Source organism: Emydura macquarii, unplaced genomic scaffold (assembly GCF_026122565.2).
Source record: "Emydura macquarii macquarii isolate MOO-44397 ecotype Brisbane River unplaced genomic scaffold, CSIRO-AGI_Emac_v2 contig_1119, whole genome shotgun sequence".
NCBI lineage: Eukaryota > Metazoa > Chordata > Testudines > Chelidae > Emydura > Emydura macquarii.
Window position 1 is genome coordinate 17,327,238 of NW_027131256.1, and position 18,777 is coordinate 17,346,014.

At 41.2% G+C, this 18,777-nt stretch overlaps 2 protein-coding genes across 2 annotated transcripts in view; one reads left to right on the forward strand and one right to left on the reverse strand.

Annotated features, from left to right (window-relative positions):
- The window catches only part of PROS1 (protein S), a 41,462-nt gene extending 31,431 nt beyond the window's left edge, over window positions 1–10,031 (reverse strand). The window contains exons 1-2 of the mRNA XM_067546254.1: window positions 9,843–10,031; window positions 838–995 (exon numbers count right to left, since the gene is read on the reverse strand). Of these exons, the coding sequence (XP_067402355.1) occupies window positions 838–995; window positions 9,843–9,921 (237 nt within the window). The 5' untranslated portion in view covers window positions 9,922–10,031. The remainder of the gene's footprint in view (window positions 1–837; window positions 996–9,842) is intronic.
- Window positions 10,032–11,505: 1,474 nt separating this feature from the next.
- Window positions 11,506–18,777, forward strand: part of ARL13B (ADP ribosylation factor like GTPase 13B) — an 84,744-nt gene continuing 77,472 nt past the window's right edge. The window contains 3 exon segments of the mRNA XM_067546255.1: window positions 11,506–11,588; window positions 13,508–13,694; window positions 15,925–15,995. Coding sequence (XP_067402356.1) covers window positions 13,636–13,694; window positions 15,925–15,995 — 130 coding nt within the window. The 5' untranslated portion in view covers window positions 11,506–11,588; window positions 13,508–13,635.

An 18,777-nucleotide genomic window follows, 5' to 3' on the forward strand; every position in this document is an offset into this window, starting at 1 on the left:
GCAAAATTACACTTAAAAAATGTGACAGGTGCTAAAAATCTGCCTTTGAATGTGTATATACATTTAAAATGAAATGGGAAAATATTTTGTCTTTTTTATTTAACTAAATGACTGATAATACTGTGCCGTTAGGTGATAACTTTTTTAAAATTAAAAACTGTATAACCTTAACCCTCAAAATAGCCCAATATCCTGTGCTATTTGATCAAATGCAGAACATGTGAACAATATAGACTTTATTTAGGACCAAAAATAAGATCATTCATTTTCTGACTTATATATTTACTGATTAATGTCCATTCTGTAATACAAAATTAATTCAAATGTCTCAAATATTTAACGTTGTAGATTGTGTGCTGTGCATGAACTCAGGCACTGAACTCTTATACTTAGAGGAAAGGCCTTCAGCAAGGGTGCTCAATATCTTTATGATAAAAATTGTTGCATTAGCAATTTGTCAGAAGAACAAGGGCCAGACTTAGATTCTTGGCCATACTTGGTTCTGCAAGTGCTCTCTTTGCAGAATTATCACTGGAAACCAAAGGGTGTTCCATGCATGGAGTGCTGGCAGAATGGAGCCTACAAGTTGTGCCTTTTTTTTTTTAATCAAAAGAAAGTGCACACAGCTATACTATGTGCATCTGCTCTGTCTTCCTTAATATTAGGTAATGTGTATACACACTGGACTGGCACTCTGCACATGGAAGAATTTCACTCTTGCTCTGAATACTTTTAAGCCCTGCTACACAGAAACCTGTGCATTTCCAGGTTTTATCCAGGTTCCTCTGCACAAAACTTTTCCCCATCAAATTCATCACATGTTCATCAAATTCTTACCGTTTCAGGATTATTTTCAAAGATTTCTCTGGCTTCTTCTTTACTGCACAGTTCTTCAATGCATTCTCTTTCTAAATTTCCCTGCTTACTTTCTTCCATAAAAGAATTGGCTCGACGTTTCCTAACCAGGAACTCAGAGGCATACTGCTGAGACAAAACTTTGTAGAACCAAACAAACATTTTTCATGTTGTACAGCTCAGCAATGTGGTAACGTAAAGATTAACTTAAAGTGAGGTGCTAGCACAAAAATCAGAATTCAATTGTAGTCATGTAGTAGCCATGTGCAACACTGTCAGGCAATGTTGGAGAGAGGAAGGATATCTCAGGATTGGTTTTGCATCATCCCTACCCATCCTCGCTATTAGCCATTGATGGAGCTATCCTCCATGAATTTATCTAGCTCTTTTTTGAACCGTTATAGTCTTGGCCTTCACAACATCCTCTGGCAAAGAGTTCCACAGGTTGACTGTTTGTTATGTGAAGAAATACTTCCTTTTGTTTGTTTTAAACCTGCTGCCTATCATTTGGCGACCCCTAGTTCTTGTGTTATCAGAAGGAGTAAATAACACTTCTTTATTTACTTTCTTCATACCAATCATGATTGTACAGACTTTTATCATATCCTTCCCCTCACAACTCATCTCTTTTTCAAGCAGAAAAGTCCCAGTCTTATTACTCTCTCCTCATATGGAAGCAGTTACACGCCCCTGATCATTTTTGTTGCCCTTTTCTGACCTTTTCCAATTCCAATATATCTTTTTTGAGATGGGGCAGCCAGATCTGCATAAAGTATTCAAGATGTGGGCGTACTATGGATTTATAATGAGGCAATATGAAATTTTCTGTCTTATTATCTATCACTTTCCTACTGATTCACAACATTCTGTTAGTTTTTTTGACTGCCATGGCACATTGCGTGAATGTTTTCAGAGAACTATCCACTATGACTCCAAGATCTTTCTTGAGTGGTAACCACTAATTTAGACCCCATCATTTTATATGTATAGTTGGGATTATATTTTCCAATGTGCGTTACTTTGCATTTATCAACACTGAATGTCATTTGCCATTTTGACCACTCACCCAGTTTTGTAAGATCCCTGTGTAACTCTTCACTGTCTGCTTAACTATCTTGGGTAGTTTTATATCTGCAAATTTTGCCACCTCACTGTTTACCCCTTTTTCCAGAGCACTTATGAATATGTTGAACAGTACTGTTTCTAGTACAGACCCCTGGGGGACACCACTATTTACCTCTCTCCATTCTGAAAACTGATAATTTATTCCTACCCTTTGTTTCCTATCTTTTAACTAGATCCAGGAGAGGACCTTCCCTCTTATCCCATGACCGTTTACTTTGCTTAAGAGCCTTTGGTGAAGGACCTTGTTAAAGGCTTTCTGAAAATCTAAGTACATTATATCCACTGGATCACTCTTGTCCACATGCTTGTTGACCCCCCAAAGAATTCTAGTTGATTGGTGAGGCATGATTTCCCTTTACAAAACCATGTTGGCTGTTTCCCAACAAATCGTGTTAATCTGTGTGACAGATAATTCTGTTCTTTACTATAGTTTCAACCAATTTGCCTGGTACTGAAATTAGGTTTACCGGCCAGTAATTACCAGGATTGCTTCTGGAACTTTTTTTTTTTTAAATTGGCATCACATTAGCTATCTTCCAGTCATCTGGTACAGAAGCTAATTTAAATTATAGGTTACATACCACAGTTAGTAGTTCTGCAATTTCACATTTGAATTCCTGTCATTTGGTCCTGGTGACTTATTACAGTGTAATTTATCAATTTGTTCCAAAACCTCCTCTAATGACACCCCAATCTGGGACAGTTCCTCAGATTTGTCACCTAAAAAGAATGGCTCAGATTCAGGAATCTTCCTCACACCCTCAGCTGTGAAGACTAATGCAAAGAATTCATTTAGTTTCTCCTCAATAGCCTTATCTTCTGTGAGTGCTCCTTTAGCATCTCGATCATCCAGTGGCCCCACTGGTTGTTTAGCAGGCTTCATGCTTCCAATGTACTTTAAAAAAATTTCACTTTTACTTTTTGAGTCCTTGGCTAGTTGGTCTTCAAATTCTTTTTTGCCCTTCCTAATTATATTTTTACACTTCACTTGCCAGAGTTTATGCTTCTTTCTATTTTCCTCAGTAGGATTTAACTTCCACTTTTTAAAGGATGCATTTTTGCCTCTAACTGCTTCTTTTACTTTGTTGTTTAACCATGGTGGCTCTTCCTTGGTCCTCTGACTGTGTTTTTTAATTTGGGGATATACATTTCAACTGAGCCTCTATTATGGTGTCTTTAAAAAGTGTCCATGCAGCCAGCAGGGATTTCAATTTTGGCATTGTACCTTTTAATTTCTGTTTATCTAACTTTCTAATTTTTGTGTAGTTCCCCTTTCTGAAATTAAGTACTACCAGGGTGGGCTGCTTTGGTGTCCCCCTACCCTCACCGGGATGTTAAATTTTATGTGTGGGTTCCAGGACTAGTTGTTCCAAGAAGCAGTCATTTAAGGTGTCAAGAAACTTCTGCATCCAGTCCTGAGGTGACATGTAAGCAGTCAATATGGGGATAGTTGAAATCCCCCATTATTATTATTGAGTTTTTATTTTTATAGCCTCTATTATCTCCCTGATTGCCTTGACTGTGTGAGTGTTAATTGTGGGTGGGGGGGAGAAACCAAAAAACTCTGACTGACATTTAAGGGGGAGCTAGATTTGTTTGTAAAAAGCCATTCCTAGAGCATTATTTATATGTCATAATGTTAATGGAAAACGTTTAAATCAAGGATATTCTAAAGGAAGTGAGCGACTTGACAGGCAGGATGAAAAATGCTGTGGATGTTAGAATAACCTGTTTTAATTACATAGAAGAAAGGTATTCCCTGAACCACTTATTTTATATGAGGTCCTAAGTGCTTTTTATGAGCCAAGAGATGCCTGCCAAAGTAAATATGTTACTTTATGTATATTTCACAACCTAAGGTGAACAGCCCAGTATACAATGCCAAAATCTCAGGAAACAATGCTAGTGGCACAGCTTGAAAAATGTTTGGGCTGATGTTGCAAAAGGAAATTCATGTCTCTATACAAATGTAAACAGAGATACTTACAGACAGCCTACATATTTGATAGTTGTTGTAATGCTGCATGTGTACCATTATTTACATTTCGCACATCTGTGTTTCTATTACTACTGCCTCCTAAACGTGTTGTGAATAAATGAGTTAGTTAAAGAATATTTTGTTGTAGCAATAATCACTGTTCTACTGGGATGTGATTTAACCACTGACTTCAGTGAGTTTTGAATCAGGCCCTTAATATATTCTGCACATGTTATTGCAGAAACAGCATCTAAATTAGACTAGGATTTTTCTGTTGCGGTGTTTGTTTTTGGCTACTCCTAGTTAACAAGAAAGAAATGGATGAACAGACCTTGAAAAAGTCCAGGTCATAGGGTTAGAGGGCAAGGCTGACACGTTAGCTGATGGGCACCACAGTTCTACACCAGTGTTTTCACATTTTAACCTATCATATTAGCATGAATGTATACGTCATGAGACCTGCACTGCATAATTAGACAGGATATCCATGATATTCATCACTCTTCTATGAGCATCAGTTCAGGCAGATGAAATCTATGGTCAGGCAGAGAGCTGTATTGATTATCTGAAATCTTGGTCCTCTAGTATGTATATGCCAGCAATGGAGAGCATCCCATTGTTTATTCACTGCTAACGGAAGAGTGTAACTGATATGGTGTATTAGGAAGAGCATTGTGTACCTTCTCATTGTAACATCATTTATCCTTCGCTCTGGATTGCTCTCAGGTGGCGTGCCTCAAATACCATACTAAAGCTAGTCTATTAAATAGAAGGAATGCAACTGAAGGGCTCAAAATAGTTTCATCAGTGGATATCAAATGTAGGCAGCCCAATGAGAACTTCCTCATTGTATTTGTTTTGATTTTTGTTGCATGGGCTTGTGGTTTACATTGAAGATCTAAGCTAGTGTAACTGGCTTCTACATCACCTTCATTTTAACAAGACATTAAGGGCAGGATTTCCAAAGGTGCAGAGTGGACCTGTTGCACTATACCACTGAAGCATGAGCCAGGTTCTTCCCTGAGTGATCAGCCAGCAATTCTGGCCGGCATGGAATAGGCCACAATTTGGGCCACAGTATTTCATTTCTTTCACCTGTATAGTGATCCACTTGTATATGTTACAAGAGAAGTGAAGAAAAATCTATGTGCAATCCTTCACTCTATACAGAACTGTTCAGATGATGCAAAGGTTTTTCCTCTGAAAGAAAGTTCATGGTGTGAAAAAACATCCTGCATGTCTGAAACCTGTGCCACCTTGTATTTAACTCAGCCTCTCTCCAGACCTGAAGAGGAGCTCTGTAAAGCTCAACAGCTTGTCCGTTCCACCAGGAGAAGCTGGTCCAATAAAAGATATTATCTCGCCTATCTTGTCTCTCTCTAATCAAAGATGACCATTTGAAACATCCATAAAGATAGAGTGGTGCAGCAGCTTTGCACTGAGAGACAAAAAGTAGTGGCTGAAAGAGATCAGGACATAGTAATAATAAAGTTGTGTATGTTAAGGATAATCATGGAGGGCTTTGAAAAGTTTCCTGTGGGTGGATTCCCTCTAGCAACAACCTTCCAATTCCAGGAATCACTATTATGTATATAAATTGTCAGGTAATGCTAATCCACTGTAACACTGTAATCCTGGCAATACAGTGGCATAACTGTTGGTAGCCCTTCTATACACCACTATTGGGTAAATTTCTTTTTTAATATGTTTATGGAAATGTTCCCTGTTACTTTTAATGATGACAGACTGTTCACTTCCCGAAAAGGCCTGATCCCCATTCCCTTAGAAGCTGAAAGGAGTTTTGTCACTTCACTTTTTGTGTTTTCCCTTGCTTCCCCCTTACCCCCCAAATATTTTTATTTGAGTGCAAGGAAAGTGTATTAGTTTGTCTGCTGAACAGGTCTCTCTTCACAAAGATTCTGCTGTTTCATTAAAAAAAATCCTTATCTATACTGCATGTTTGAATATATGATTCTGTCAAACAAGAAGTAAACATAACAGGCCTGATCAAACTACAACTGAAGTCCATTGAGAATCTTGCTATTCATTTCAATAGGCACTGGATGAGACATAATTATCTAACAATTATTTATCAGGTGCCTATTTAGAAATAGTGCTATTGAAAAAAATAAAAACGCAGGAAAACTGGTCCACTTCATTTATGCTTCTGGTACTGCAAAGCAGCCATAAATCTGTCTTAAATGGGATGGATGGTTAAGAAGGGTTTACAGCTATTTTGTGTCACCAGAGGAGCACAAAACACCCGTAATGTACCAGTAATTTGGTCCACAAGCTCTAAAAAAAAAAAGGTAATATGAAACATAGTGCTGATGCAGGAAATAGAGCTAAATCAGTGGTACAGCTGCCACATAGCAATTAACTCCGTACTTCCAAAAATCAGGTTTTTATTAAATGCATTAGTGATTTGTGAATCAGTAATGGAACCCTGCATACAGATGTTTTCCCATTTGCGGGCACATGCAAAGTAAATCTCTTTTCACTTATAATTCTTTCATCAGCTATGCAAATAAGATGCATGTTTTTACATGTAATTGCACATGTGTAACAGTATGTTTAGATCATGCAATTTAGATCCTGACTCTTGAGAACTGGTCCCAAAATGTCTTGAAAAACAAACGTTGTTTTCTTTTGAATAGATATAACAAGGTATTTATTGTTACTCTTTGTTTAGCACTGACAATGTACTTTTTGTCATCTAGTATACCGAATTAAAGACAGCCACTTCCCTGAAGAGTTTACAGTCTACTGCACCAATTCTACAATAGGACCTGTGCAGACATAAACCATGTGCTAGAATACAGTCCACACAACTTTGGCCAAGTTCTATGCAGGTGCAAGGGACCACTCATGTGGATCTGACTAAAGGATGGAAAACTTTAAAGGCAGATGCACAGACTGCATCATATTGCATGTGCACAAGGGTGCTAAATTAAGGTTGTATGAGCAACTCTAAGGCTATGGCTACACTGATGGCGGCAAATTCGCTGCTGTCAGATGGATTTCTCTGGATCGACTGAGCGGTCAGTGAAGACCCGCTCAGTCGATCCAGAAATCGACTTACTAAGACCAGATACACAAGTAGCGTAGCACTATATAGATGGGAACGTGTTCCCATCGGTGCAGTGCAGTAAAGACAGAGAGCAGAAGAGAAGCTCAGCAGTCGACGGGAGTTACGCAAGTTTTTTGAGTACTTTGTGTAACTCCCGTCGACTGTCGCTGAATCTCACAGGTAAGTGTAGACAGGGCTTTAGTCTGGAATCACCTACCTTTTGACTGCTTGACTTTGTAACCTTAATGTTCTTTTAATGTAAAGTTGTTTTTTTTCAGGTAATATAAAATAATTAAGAGTCCACAGAAAGTCACTTGGGAGCTCCAATTTATCTTTTCTTCTTTTTCTTGTATTATAAGAGTAGAGATGGCTGAAACTTGGGGTTTCTGGTTAAGAGGAAATTTCAATATTTGATATTGTTGCTATTCAGAATTAAACCAAATTGTTTGAAATTTCCAGTGAACCAGAAATTCTGAATTTTGTTTGTTTTGTCAATGCTGGCAGAGGTATTTCAGAAACAAAATATTTTCCCAGGGACCCCAGTAGCAGTTGATTAACAAGAATCAAGTTGACTTTAGTTTCACCACTGCTGGAAAGCAGCGTTGGAACTGACAAGAATCGTTATCAATTTCAATCAGCAGTTGTCAGGACTCCCAGATCTGTGGCCCTGAGGCAATCCCCATGGCACAGTTGTCCCAGAGCCATAAGCCCTGGGGTCCCAGCCAGGTTTCTGATGGAACCCTGGTTGTAATTCAACAAAAGTTTGGCAAACGTGAGATATTTTCTAAAAACATTTTTTTAGTTCAACCTAATTGGCATTTTATGATGATTTAGTTTTACCAGAAAATTCCCAACCAGCTCTAAAGAGGACCTTTGATGAAATTAAAATTCAGCACATTTAAACTCAATAAAATAATTTTTTTAATGTAGGATGTAACTAATCTTCCAATGCTCAATGCTACAGGATATTATTGAGAAAAATAGTTTAGTTAAAAATTGATTAGCCATTTATATGAATAAGAACAGCATCGATAGTTATTGTACATATAACAACATTTATAAGGACTATCTATTTTCATGGTTCAGGGTGTAAACTGATCAGAAGTTGCAAACAAAAGCAAACTTTTCATTATAGTTATAGTATTACACAATTATCTGCCCTTGCTGGACGAATTCCCTGACATTGCAGGGTCCTTGGGCATGAGAATACTTCGGTCCCTCCTACTTTGTGCCTGTGGCACATCATAGTTTAGTCACCTATGTGCTGTAACATTTCAGTTGTAGATTTTAGGTTAGATGACCTGGTGGTCCCTTCTAGCCTTAAACTCTGTGACTCCCTGAAAACAAAATGAATTATTGAAGATGCTTTTGCAAAACACCTGGTATTGGTCAGAGCCAGAACTAGAGTACTAGCCTAGATGAACCACTCGGGGTTTGCACATATATATCAATTTAAATATTCATGTGTAAATTTTCATGAAAAAAAAGTGGGAGGATAATGTAATAGGGGGAGTAAGGGAAGAGAGAAAACTAAAGCAAGAAGGCATGAACAAAGAAGAAAAAGACGTGAAAAAAAGAATTTATTTTAGGCTCTGCAAAGAAATAAGGTAGGAAATGAGCTTTCATCTTACTTCACTGTTGCTTTCATAGTCATGCATATTCTCTAGAATTTAAATGAAAGGTTGAATAGTAAACATTAGTTTTTCTTCTGTTTAATCATTACTTAACAGGCCATAAACATGCTTACATTCCTTAAGGCTCTAAATGTGTTGTGCCACTAATTACTTCCCTGTGAATGTTCTTACTCTGGCACCAGCAAGAATGCTGCTTGACCTGAGTGCAAATTGACACCCCCTTCCCCTTAACATCTAGAATATTTTTCTTCTCTCTACATTTAACAAAAGGCAATTTGGACATGTCTTTTCATCTAGTCCACATTACCAGTCAGCATCCTGCCTAATTTCAAAGCATCAACTTTGAAGTTATGCTGCTCAGGCAACCTTCAGACAACAGTCATTTGACTTAATAATTCAAATGTAAAGATGTCTGTATCACAGCACTTTCTCAACATTAGATTTGTATTAACGATTCATTGGAAATAAGTAATATTCAAAATATTGACCATGAGCAAATAAGGGCCACAACTTGAATTCAACAAGCCTCAGTTAGAGACTACGTTATTCAAAGGACAGCATTTTTTTTAGTGTTAAAATTATCAGCATCATAAACCTGTTTCTGCAACAAAAGCGACCTCCACATTTAGCTAAAACAGCGTATAGGAAAGCTGGTTTGCTCATCCATATCAATGAATTTTGAAGAAAAACAAAACCAGCAACTCTGAAGCTCAAAGTTCAGGAATTGCACAAAGATGATAAGGGGTCCACTTCTCTGTAAAAACACTGGCAGAGATTTTAGAATTACCACTACACAAACTGGAAAATTCTGTCACATTTTCAGAATAAACCCATCTCCTTCTGATTCCTGGGGCAAACCAAACTTTACACAAGTGGCTTACATCACTCTCAGTTCAGCTATCTCAGTGGAAGTGGATCTGTCCTCTGGAGAAAACACACAAATTATTTCCACAAACATACAAAGCATTAAAGCTTTTCCCACGACTGCAATCTAGGAGCTAGCTAGGTTAATAGACAGCTGCTACCGTCGCCTCGTTATGCACAGTAAGTTTCCTGCTGCTGCTGTGAAATGGAGCAGCTTTGCTAAGGGAAGAGGCAAAATCAACTATCCACACCAATTATCCACGCAAAAAAGCAAGGGTGAACTTTGCCAAAGTGTGAGGCAGTTGAATTTACTTACATGTCCTGGCCTCTGAGAGAGCGATCACTACAACCAGGCAAGTGAGGAAAGCGAGGTAGTGCCTGTCTAGGAGCCCCATTCTTATGGAGAACAGTTGGAAGGGGTTACCAAGCACTTGTGTCGCTGGTGCTTGGGGGATTTGCAGAGACAGGTCGCTTTATCACTGCTTCTCTGTTTGCTTTGTGCCGGTTGACCCTGAGAGCAGCAGCAGCACTGCAGCAGTAGGGGCTCTGACGCCAGGCTCCAGCCCCCCCTGGAGGGCTAGGAGGTGGAGGGAGTGATAAAGGGGGTGGGAGGGCTTGGACACTTCCAGGAAACATTCCTAACTTTCTCATGGAGTGTAAACAGGATGAGCGGAGCTTAAATAGGCCTGCCAGGAGGCTGCTGAGTGCCAGGCACTCGCTGCCCGGAAAGCTGGGGGTGGGAAGAGAGAGAAATCGCATCAAAGGAAACAATAGCCTGCGGCGAAAAGAATTCGCTCCTGGGTTTTGTTGAAAGTTCAGTTCCATCAACTATCTCTTAGCTCTCCCCACCCAGGGAGGGACAGACACCCTGTCCCCACCGCCCCGCACAGCAGGAGCAGCTCCCAGGCAGACGCCTCCAGGCGAACACCAGGCGCAGCTCCCTAGCCACAGGCACCTCCCCGGGGACACCAGGCGCCACTCCACAGTCACAGGCACCTCCCCGGGGGGCTGGAGCCATTTGCAGAGCCCGGCTGCGGAGCGCCATTGACCCGGATCGCAAGCCCGGGCTGTATTGGAAACCACTTCCAGCCAGAGGGGGCGGCGGCAGCCCCAGATCCAGCCCCTCTGCCTCCCCCGGGGCGCACACAGCAGGCAGCGCTCCCCCCCCCCCAACACCTTCCTGGGGCCACCCTGGCCCCTCTTCAAGGACGAAGCCGGGCTCCCCGGGATCTGCCGCACCCCGTCAGTGCCGGGCGGGCTCGGGTGACGGCATGGGCGGGGGCCGGTGCGGGGTGCATGGACCGAACGGGAAAGGGGCGATGGGGGCAGAGACGTGCTGGGGTGGGGAGGGTTAAGCGAGCTGGCGGCTGAACCACACGCGGGTGGTCTGGAGGGCAATCAAACAAGGCACTAGGAATTATTCTATCCCCGCCCCCTTTGGAACACTCGGTCACCTTTTCTTGTCAATCAACACAATCCTCCGCTTCCTATTGGCTTCCACATAGTCCCGCCCATTCACCCATCTCCGCCCATTCGTTTGGTCGACATGAGTGGCCCCGCCCTCTTTCCGGTAACCAACGGTTACCGACCTGGTTACGCGTCCCGTCTGCCTGGGTGACTGCGAGCTCCGCGCGGCCCTCAGCCAATGGTTGGGCGCGCCCCTCCTCACGTGAGAAGGGAGAGCCGGTCACGTGCAGCCACACTGACACAGTCTGGCGCGCGCTGGCTGGCTAGCCGGCCCAGTCGTCTCTGGCAGCCTTTGGGCTTTGAGCCGCGCGGTTCTGCCACCCCCCCCACTCCTCCTTCAGCCCCTCATGCTGGGGACAGGGCGCGGCGCGGGGGGGCGCCCCGGAGGGGACGCGCGGGGAAGAGCCGGAGGGCGGGGCCACAGGCGCCTCCTCCGCGGCTTCGTCGCTTCGCCCAGCTGCTGAGCGCCAGGTAAAGAGGGTGGCCGCGAGCGCCCGGCCGGGCCTGGGGCTGGAGCCACTGACCTGCCCGGTGCCTGCCCCGGCCCGCTTCGCTCGTCCCTGTGCTGTCCGCGGGGCGCTTTCCGCCCAGAAAGGTGCCGGAGCCGTGTCACAGCTGCATGTGCCCGGGGCAGGGCGGCCCCCGCTTGGGCAGCGCTAGCGGACAGAGGAGGAGGCTGGGGCGCCCTGGCTGATGCGGAGCGGTGGGTGGGCTCTGTGGTGTCCGCTGCGGGGAGCGCTGGCCAGGCCTTGGGGCTGGGTAGCTAGGCCTGGGAGTTCAAGCCTCATTCTTCTGGCTGTGCAGTGGGAGGCTCTTTTTGGCCAAAGGAGGGTTGCTCCATTCATGGAAGAAAAGTTTGTGGGCAAAGCCTTCGCTGGATGGACTAGTAAGTCTGTAGTGAGACAAGGTGGGTGAGGTGGTCTCTTTTATTGGACCAGCTTCTGGTGGTGAGAGAGACAAGCTTTTGAGCTATTCATTTTTCCTTGATAAGGATTTGCCTACATTTATATCTCACGCTTTGTCCCTGAATGTGAAAGAGAGAATGTTTTATTTGGGTTCCAGTCCTTTGTGATTGCTCAGATCTTTGCTGAGCAGCAACAGCAGAGTGAAATTGACAAGGTTCTGCTCTGTTTCCTAGCTGACATTCAAACCCTGTGGGCAGCGGAGAAGCCATCAAGAACCACGGGTTTCATGCTGCTGCCCGGGAAAACCATGAGCAGTAGCAAAAATAGGTGATGGAGTTATTGATGGGGAGGACCTGCAAGAGACAGACTGGGAGAGGACTATTGTACTGAATGCTTCCTTTCACCAGCCCCAGAGAGGCTGACTAGGGAAGGAGTGTGGTAATAGAGGCACACTGTCTTCCACCCATGGAAAGCTTTGTGATGTTTGGGGGGACAAACCTCCAAGCTGCCAGATAAGCAGCTGATAAGTTTGAAGCCTCATTAGTCAGAGGCTAGCATTAGAGACAGCATCTATGAGCAGAGTCTAAGGACAGTTTCCTGGTAGTAATCCTAGTGTACTTGTGCTTCCCGGAAGCTGGGGATGGAGAATGGACTTTTCATCAGCATGTTGCTGCTGAGCTTAGAGAAGGGAATGGTGTTGTTACTAAGGGCGGTTCCCATACTCTTTTATATCAGCCACTGGACAGTAGGAAAACTACTCTGGTTAGTTATAAATATAGACTTTTTTCTAGTAATAGCATAAACAAATTTGAAGGGACACTCCATTTAAAGTCACACTCTTATCTCAATATTTTGTGCCTTCTACTGTTGTTTACGACACCTAAGATCATTCTGCCTTAAAATCAGACCATTCTTAAACTTTTGTTTAACTTTGTGAATTTAACTGTCCATTGTGTATAGTTAATTTTACTCTTCCCTTGTATAATCAGTCCTCTCTGCTTGTGTGGGAGATTTACACAGCAACAGCAGAGAGAGAAATAGTTCCCTGTCATCCCCCAAAAAACAAACAAGAAAATGGGCTTGTAAATCCCACAAAAATTAGCACTGGCAAAGGAGATGGGGAAGAGGAAAGGTCTGAGACTACTCTTAATTCTCCAAAACTGGGTAGATAAGCAATCAGAAGCCAGACCAATTTGAAAGTTTTCATTTAAAAATAGCTCCATCTTCTTTTTCCAAGTCCTATGTGCTGATGTTCCTCCGATTAGGATTTTAGATCATGTTTACATTTAGCTATGCTGATGGCTGAAATCAATGATAATTCTATGTGATGAGTTGTCCAGGAAAGCTGCACTTTGTACTGGTGGCGTTTGTCTTTGCTTGAAAACTGGGTAAATCCTACTGATGCAAATTGTACATTTCCTTATCTACACTAATTTAACACTGCACAGATGCCTGAAATAGGGGCTAATGTCCAGTGTTGACAGAGCCTTAGAATAGCGGTGGTTCTCAGGAGGGTGGCTTTTCCTGATAAGGGAAAGGAAATTTGTTTTGGTTACACTTGAGGACTGGCTGATTGTGTTCTTTGTTTTGTTTTCCTCATTGCTACTAGTGACAAGACTGCATCTGAGCTGCTGCTCTCTGCTCCTCCATCTTCCTGTCTCTCTCACTGGAGCTCTTTGACCTGTCCGTACAGAGTTTCAGTAGCTTCCTTGGTCCTGGATGGCTGACTGAAGAGGGATGTTTAGTCTGATGGCCAATTGCTGTAACTGGTTAAAACGGTGGCGGGAGCCTGTCAGGTAGGATTAAGCAAATGAGAGTATTCTGTGTTTCTATAGTGGTTTTCATCCCAAAGAACCTCAAAGTGATTTACGTATTCTACTATATGTCCAGGATTACTCCATACTATTTTGACTCTTCCTTTTCTTAGCTATGCTTTGATAAAACTTTAAATTTTCTTTTTCTTTTCTTTTCTTTTTTTAAATCAAAGACCAAAACCCAAGGTGCATAGATATTTTTTGGGTTTTTTTGAGAGAAAATCAGACATACTTTTGAGTTTTAAAAGCAAAACACAGTAATCTCAGGTAATTTGTTTCTGACTGTAAGAATTCCTGAAGTTCAAAATATTTACCTCACTCTTACATTGGGATTTGGGGCAGAGAAGAGCAATGATATAAAAAGCCCTTTGGCTTTATCTGTCAGAGTTATTACCCACTTTTTTAATATCCAAAGAAGTAGTACATTAAAATTCCATATTGTGAAGGGGAACACCCCCCAGCTTTTTCACATAAAGTAGTCTTCAGAAATAACATCTAATGTAGGGCTGTCAAACTCATTCTGTTGAGGGAGGACTGGATTCTATTTTTAATTATTATCCATGGATTGGGATATAAATTTAAGGCTAGATATACTACCCTTAATCCACAGCAGATCACCTACTTATCCTATATCATTAAGAGTTTTGAACAAAGATCAAGGGTGGAGGAAGAGGACCTTTATGAAATATTAGTTTTTATCATTATTTAAGTGTATCTTTATTACATTCAGCATTCTGGTAGAGTGTTCTCACATTTGGGACCACTGTTGTTTCTCCCCTCTGTTTCTTTTCTTTTCCCATTTTCCTTCCTGATTTTTCTGTCCCTTTTCCCTGGATGGGATTGCTGACACCTCTCAGCCATTGTTTTGGACCGTCAGTTTCTAGACTCAGGAAAACATCACTTCATTTGTTTATATTCGGTGTACCTTTGGAATAATTTCTTGGCAACCTTGAGAGCTAGAAACTTAATTTTTAAAAATATAGATTCTGCAGAATCCAAACTTATTAAGTGAGCCACATGAGTCTGTTTAGTGGTGTCAAACACCTCACCCACTTACCTGACAAAACTTACAGACTTTTCTGATTATTCCACTTGATTCTTTTGATTGCTACTTATTACCGCCACTGGAATTCATTGTGATCCTGTTCTCCATCTGTTGCACTACCTCCTCATCTCCTCCTTGATGCCCTGAAGAAATTGGTGTGCAGCTTCACAAACTTAGCCTGTCACAAAATGCTACAATAGTCTGAAGGAGATTGGAAATAACCATGCTTTATTTAGTGTCCCCTTAATTGGTGGAATTTGAGGGGTTGCCACCCAATTATGCCAAAATATACGTTTTACTTATTTTTAAAGTGAGATTATAGATGTTGGTTGCAAAAGTTTGTTTTTCCTTTCAAACTCACTTGAATTATTGAGAAAGTAATGAAAGTATATTTCCTTGTTTCTGTATTTTAAAAAATCATAAGCACAGAGAGGGAGAAGTGTATGGAACTTTAACAGGGCTACAATAATAAGTGATGTATTTGATGTATTCCTCACTAATAGGAACTAATACGTTCATTGGGACCTTGGGAGGATTTGCCTTAGTTAGACATTGGGGTAGCTGTACTAGTATGAACACGTAGTGTACACAGGTGATGCTGCTGTTTGCACCCATAGAGCGTAAATTACCTTTCTTGCAACTGGGATAAATTTTCTTGTCTGCACTGGAGTATTCCAATGGTGCAGCAACACTGATGGCTGCAGTATGATCAAATCATCAGTGTGGATGGGGCTTTAATTTTAATTTGTGTTGAAGGCAAGGGAGGGAATGGAAGTTATAGCAGTTGTTAAAGAGAGTATGACCATGTCAAAAAATATGGAATTCAAATTGATGGTACCTGGGATTCAATTTTCCAAAAGACAAATACAAATTAGAGGCAAATTCGTTGTCTTCATGAATCTCTTCGAGTTATACTATAACCCAGTATTAAGCTTATTTCTTTATTATTTACTCTGCTACCCTCTCTGATAAGGTGTCTGTATGGTAAGTACCAAATACACAAATCTAAGTCCCTCTGGTACTGGATATTTTGAAGCTATTGATTTTACAGCTTTGTGGTGACTTTGCTATTATACATTTGAACACTTGCGAAATCCAACACAATGTTCAACTAGGAAAAAAATCCTTGCAATGTTGTTTTTTTTTTTTTTCTTCCCCCTTCTGAAGGAAGGTGACGCTAGTGATGGTGGGACTTGATAATGCTGGTAAAACTGCTACAGTGAAAGGAATCCAAGGAGGTGAGCAGTAAATCTTTACATAAAGTTCTGAATTAAGCATTTTAAGACTAAATATGCTGGTCAACTCAAAACCTCTGTTTAAAATGGCCAACTTAAAAAATCCTAAATGATACAACCTCAATTCTTGTAACTCTTTAAAAGGATTTAGAAAGGGTTTTATGCTCCTCTGTTAATATGTGTGTTCCAAGCAAGGGCAAAACTGATTGTACAAAGGAAAGAGAGAAACGGATGACAGAAAATTGCTGTCAAAAGCCCAGAGAAACACATTAGGGGTGGGGGAGATCTTCTTTCAGTTATAGTATTCTTAGTTGTTGTGGCAGCTATGCCAATGGCCTAGACAAAGTTTATTGAATTACATTTAAGTATTTTAGGAGTTGGTTAAGCAAATTCACTCTGAGCGAATGCCTCCAGAGAGCTTCCACCACTGGAAAGAGGCTTGCTTGTGCTCGTTCAAACAGGATTCTCCAAGGATCAACAGACAAAGGAATTTTGGTTATATAGCCCAAGTTAAAATTGACTCAGGGCCTTCTTTCTGGTCCACAAAATGGAAAGGGCCTCTCAAAGGGGGGGCTGAGTCGTTAGGGAAGGGTGGGAAATCTGTCATTGGCCATTGAGACCATAAGACTTGGGTGCTGGTTATGAGCTGAAGCTGTGATAAAATTGTGACCACAGGAAAAACCCCAGCGTAGGGTTTGAAGGACTAATCATCAAACAGAGCCCTTCTTGGTGTAAGGGAGTGATCCCTGGTAAGCTCATTAGCATGCTTTTAGGTTCTTGTATTGTTGTTAATGTGTTCTCTGTCATGCTTTCACCTGAAGAATAAATATGCTTGCTTATAAAGGGCTGTGTGGTAACTTGTAACTGTTGCAATTACATTGTGTAATTGTGTTTGAAGAAAAGGTCAAACAGGCCTTTTTAGGCAATCTATCTTTTGCCTAAAAAGGGATATCACAGCATAGTCAGGGAACTGTGCAGCCTGGAAGTACCCCCATCAAGAGGGAGAGAGACACGTGTATCCACCCAAGAGAGGTGATAGCTGAGGAGCCTGGACCCTGAAGTGTGGGTGTCCCTACTGGGCCATAGAGCGGGAATGCAGGTGCAGTTGCCCCGAACTGTGATAAGTGTCACATGTAATTACGATGTACAACACTTTGAGATAGAAGTGAATTCCTGCCTCAGCCTCTCTTCCCCCTCCCCCCCAACCTCCAAGTTTATGGTGTCCCTTTTGGGCCTTTTGCTTTGCGAATATAGGCCTGAATCCTGCAGACGAATCCATCTTAAAAATCCCAATCTTAATCCAGTGAGTCAAGGGATCTGAAGGGAATTAGTCTCCCACTTCCCATTTCAATTTAGTGGAAGTTTAGCACATAATTACCTTAGGCTTTCTTTAAAATTCCAAGCCTAAATTTTCAAAGAAGTGAGTACCTACGTGCATGTGCCCTGTTTGTTTATGTTCACCTGCATCTGGGGACTGTATGGCTAAGTGTGTGCACAATCATGATTCATGTGTACATCTGCTCTGGGTGAGAGTGCATGTTCAGGTCTGGCGGCCATACGTTTCTTTTAGAATGTGGGTAGTTTTTCAGTAATTCATTTTCTGGCACATGCTCAATATATATTTCCTCATAAGTTAAAATGCTGTTTCTCTTGCTTTTTTGACAAAGTGAAAGAAAAATCTCTGGAGTGTTTTTTAGAGCTGATATTTTGGTTCATATTTTGTTTGAATTACTGCAAAGATATAAAGTGTTTCTTCTGGTTAATGAGGCATTTCACTTATTAACATAGGTTAGAGAATCAATAGATCTGATTTCTTTTTACAGAAATTGCTTTCAGATGAAATGTACTGCAGTGTGCATACATCAGTAAACTTTATATAAAGTCAATGTTATAAGTATAACCTGTTTTGTCATATTGACTGTCAGTATAATTAGGAAAGGAATACAAAGAAGGAAATTGTTTGTGTATAACTTAAAGGATCGTGCTAATAATATATTTTTGTATCCTCATTTATAACCCCGTAAGCGCCAGCAACTTTCTAGACATTTTCTACAGCAAGAGTTTATTTGGCTTTGAAGAGACTTTTCTCTTGCCTCTCTCCACTGACTAATGCACATGCATGCAGGCCGTAATTGGAATCAGATAAAACTGGTGCTTTTAAAGGCATATGTTTGGTATAACTTAGTGTTTGAGATGGTGGAAGGTTTTTCCAATTACATGTATTTCACTTAGCATCTAGAGTGGGCTACGCAATATACCAAAAGGTCTGAAGACAAACATTCTGCCCCAAAGTGCTAGTTGCAAGTCAGTAAATTAATGGATTTATCAGGTGTAAATGAAGTTATGAAGACCTTTTCCCCCCTCATTATGTCTTTCTGGATCTTTATTTTAGAGACTGTGAATCCACAGTTGATATTTAATCCGCTTTTCTGTTTCAACACTGATACTAACACCTCTATCTGCAAAACAAACTAATTTACTTCAAAATTTGCCAGAAAGGTCCTCTTCCAGAATAAACTCTTTATAGAAAGATGGAACCAAAATGGATTAGATATTTCCAATATGGGTTCCATATAAAGAGGTTCTGACTCTGTTGAAAGTATCTTAATGCTCTGTTGTGAAAACAGCTTGACCTAGAAATGACTCATTTCTTCTTCTCATCTGACCTCATGGAGGAGAGTACCTTTGATTAATCTTTGGGGTTGATAGTAGCCAATTGTTAATTATACAAGGAGGTCATTAATATTATAGGATGTGAATATAGTTCTAATGAGTGCATTGTAAT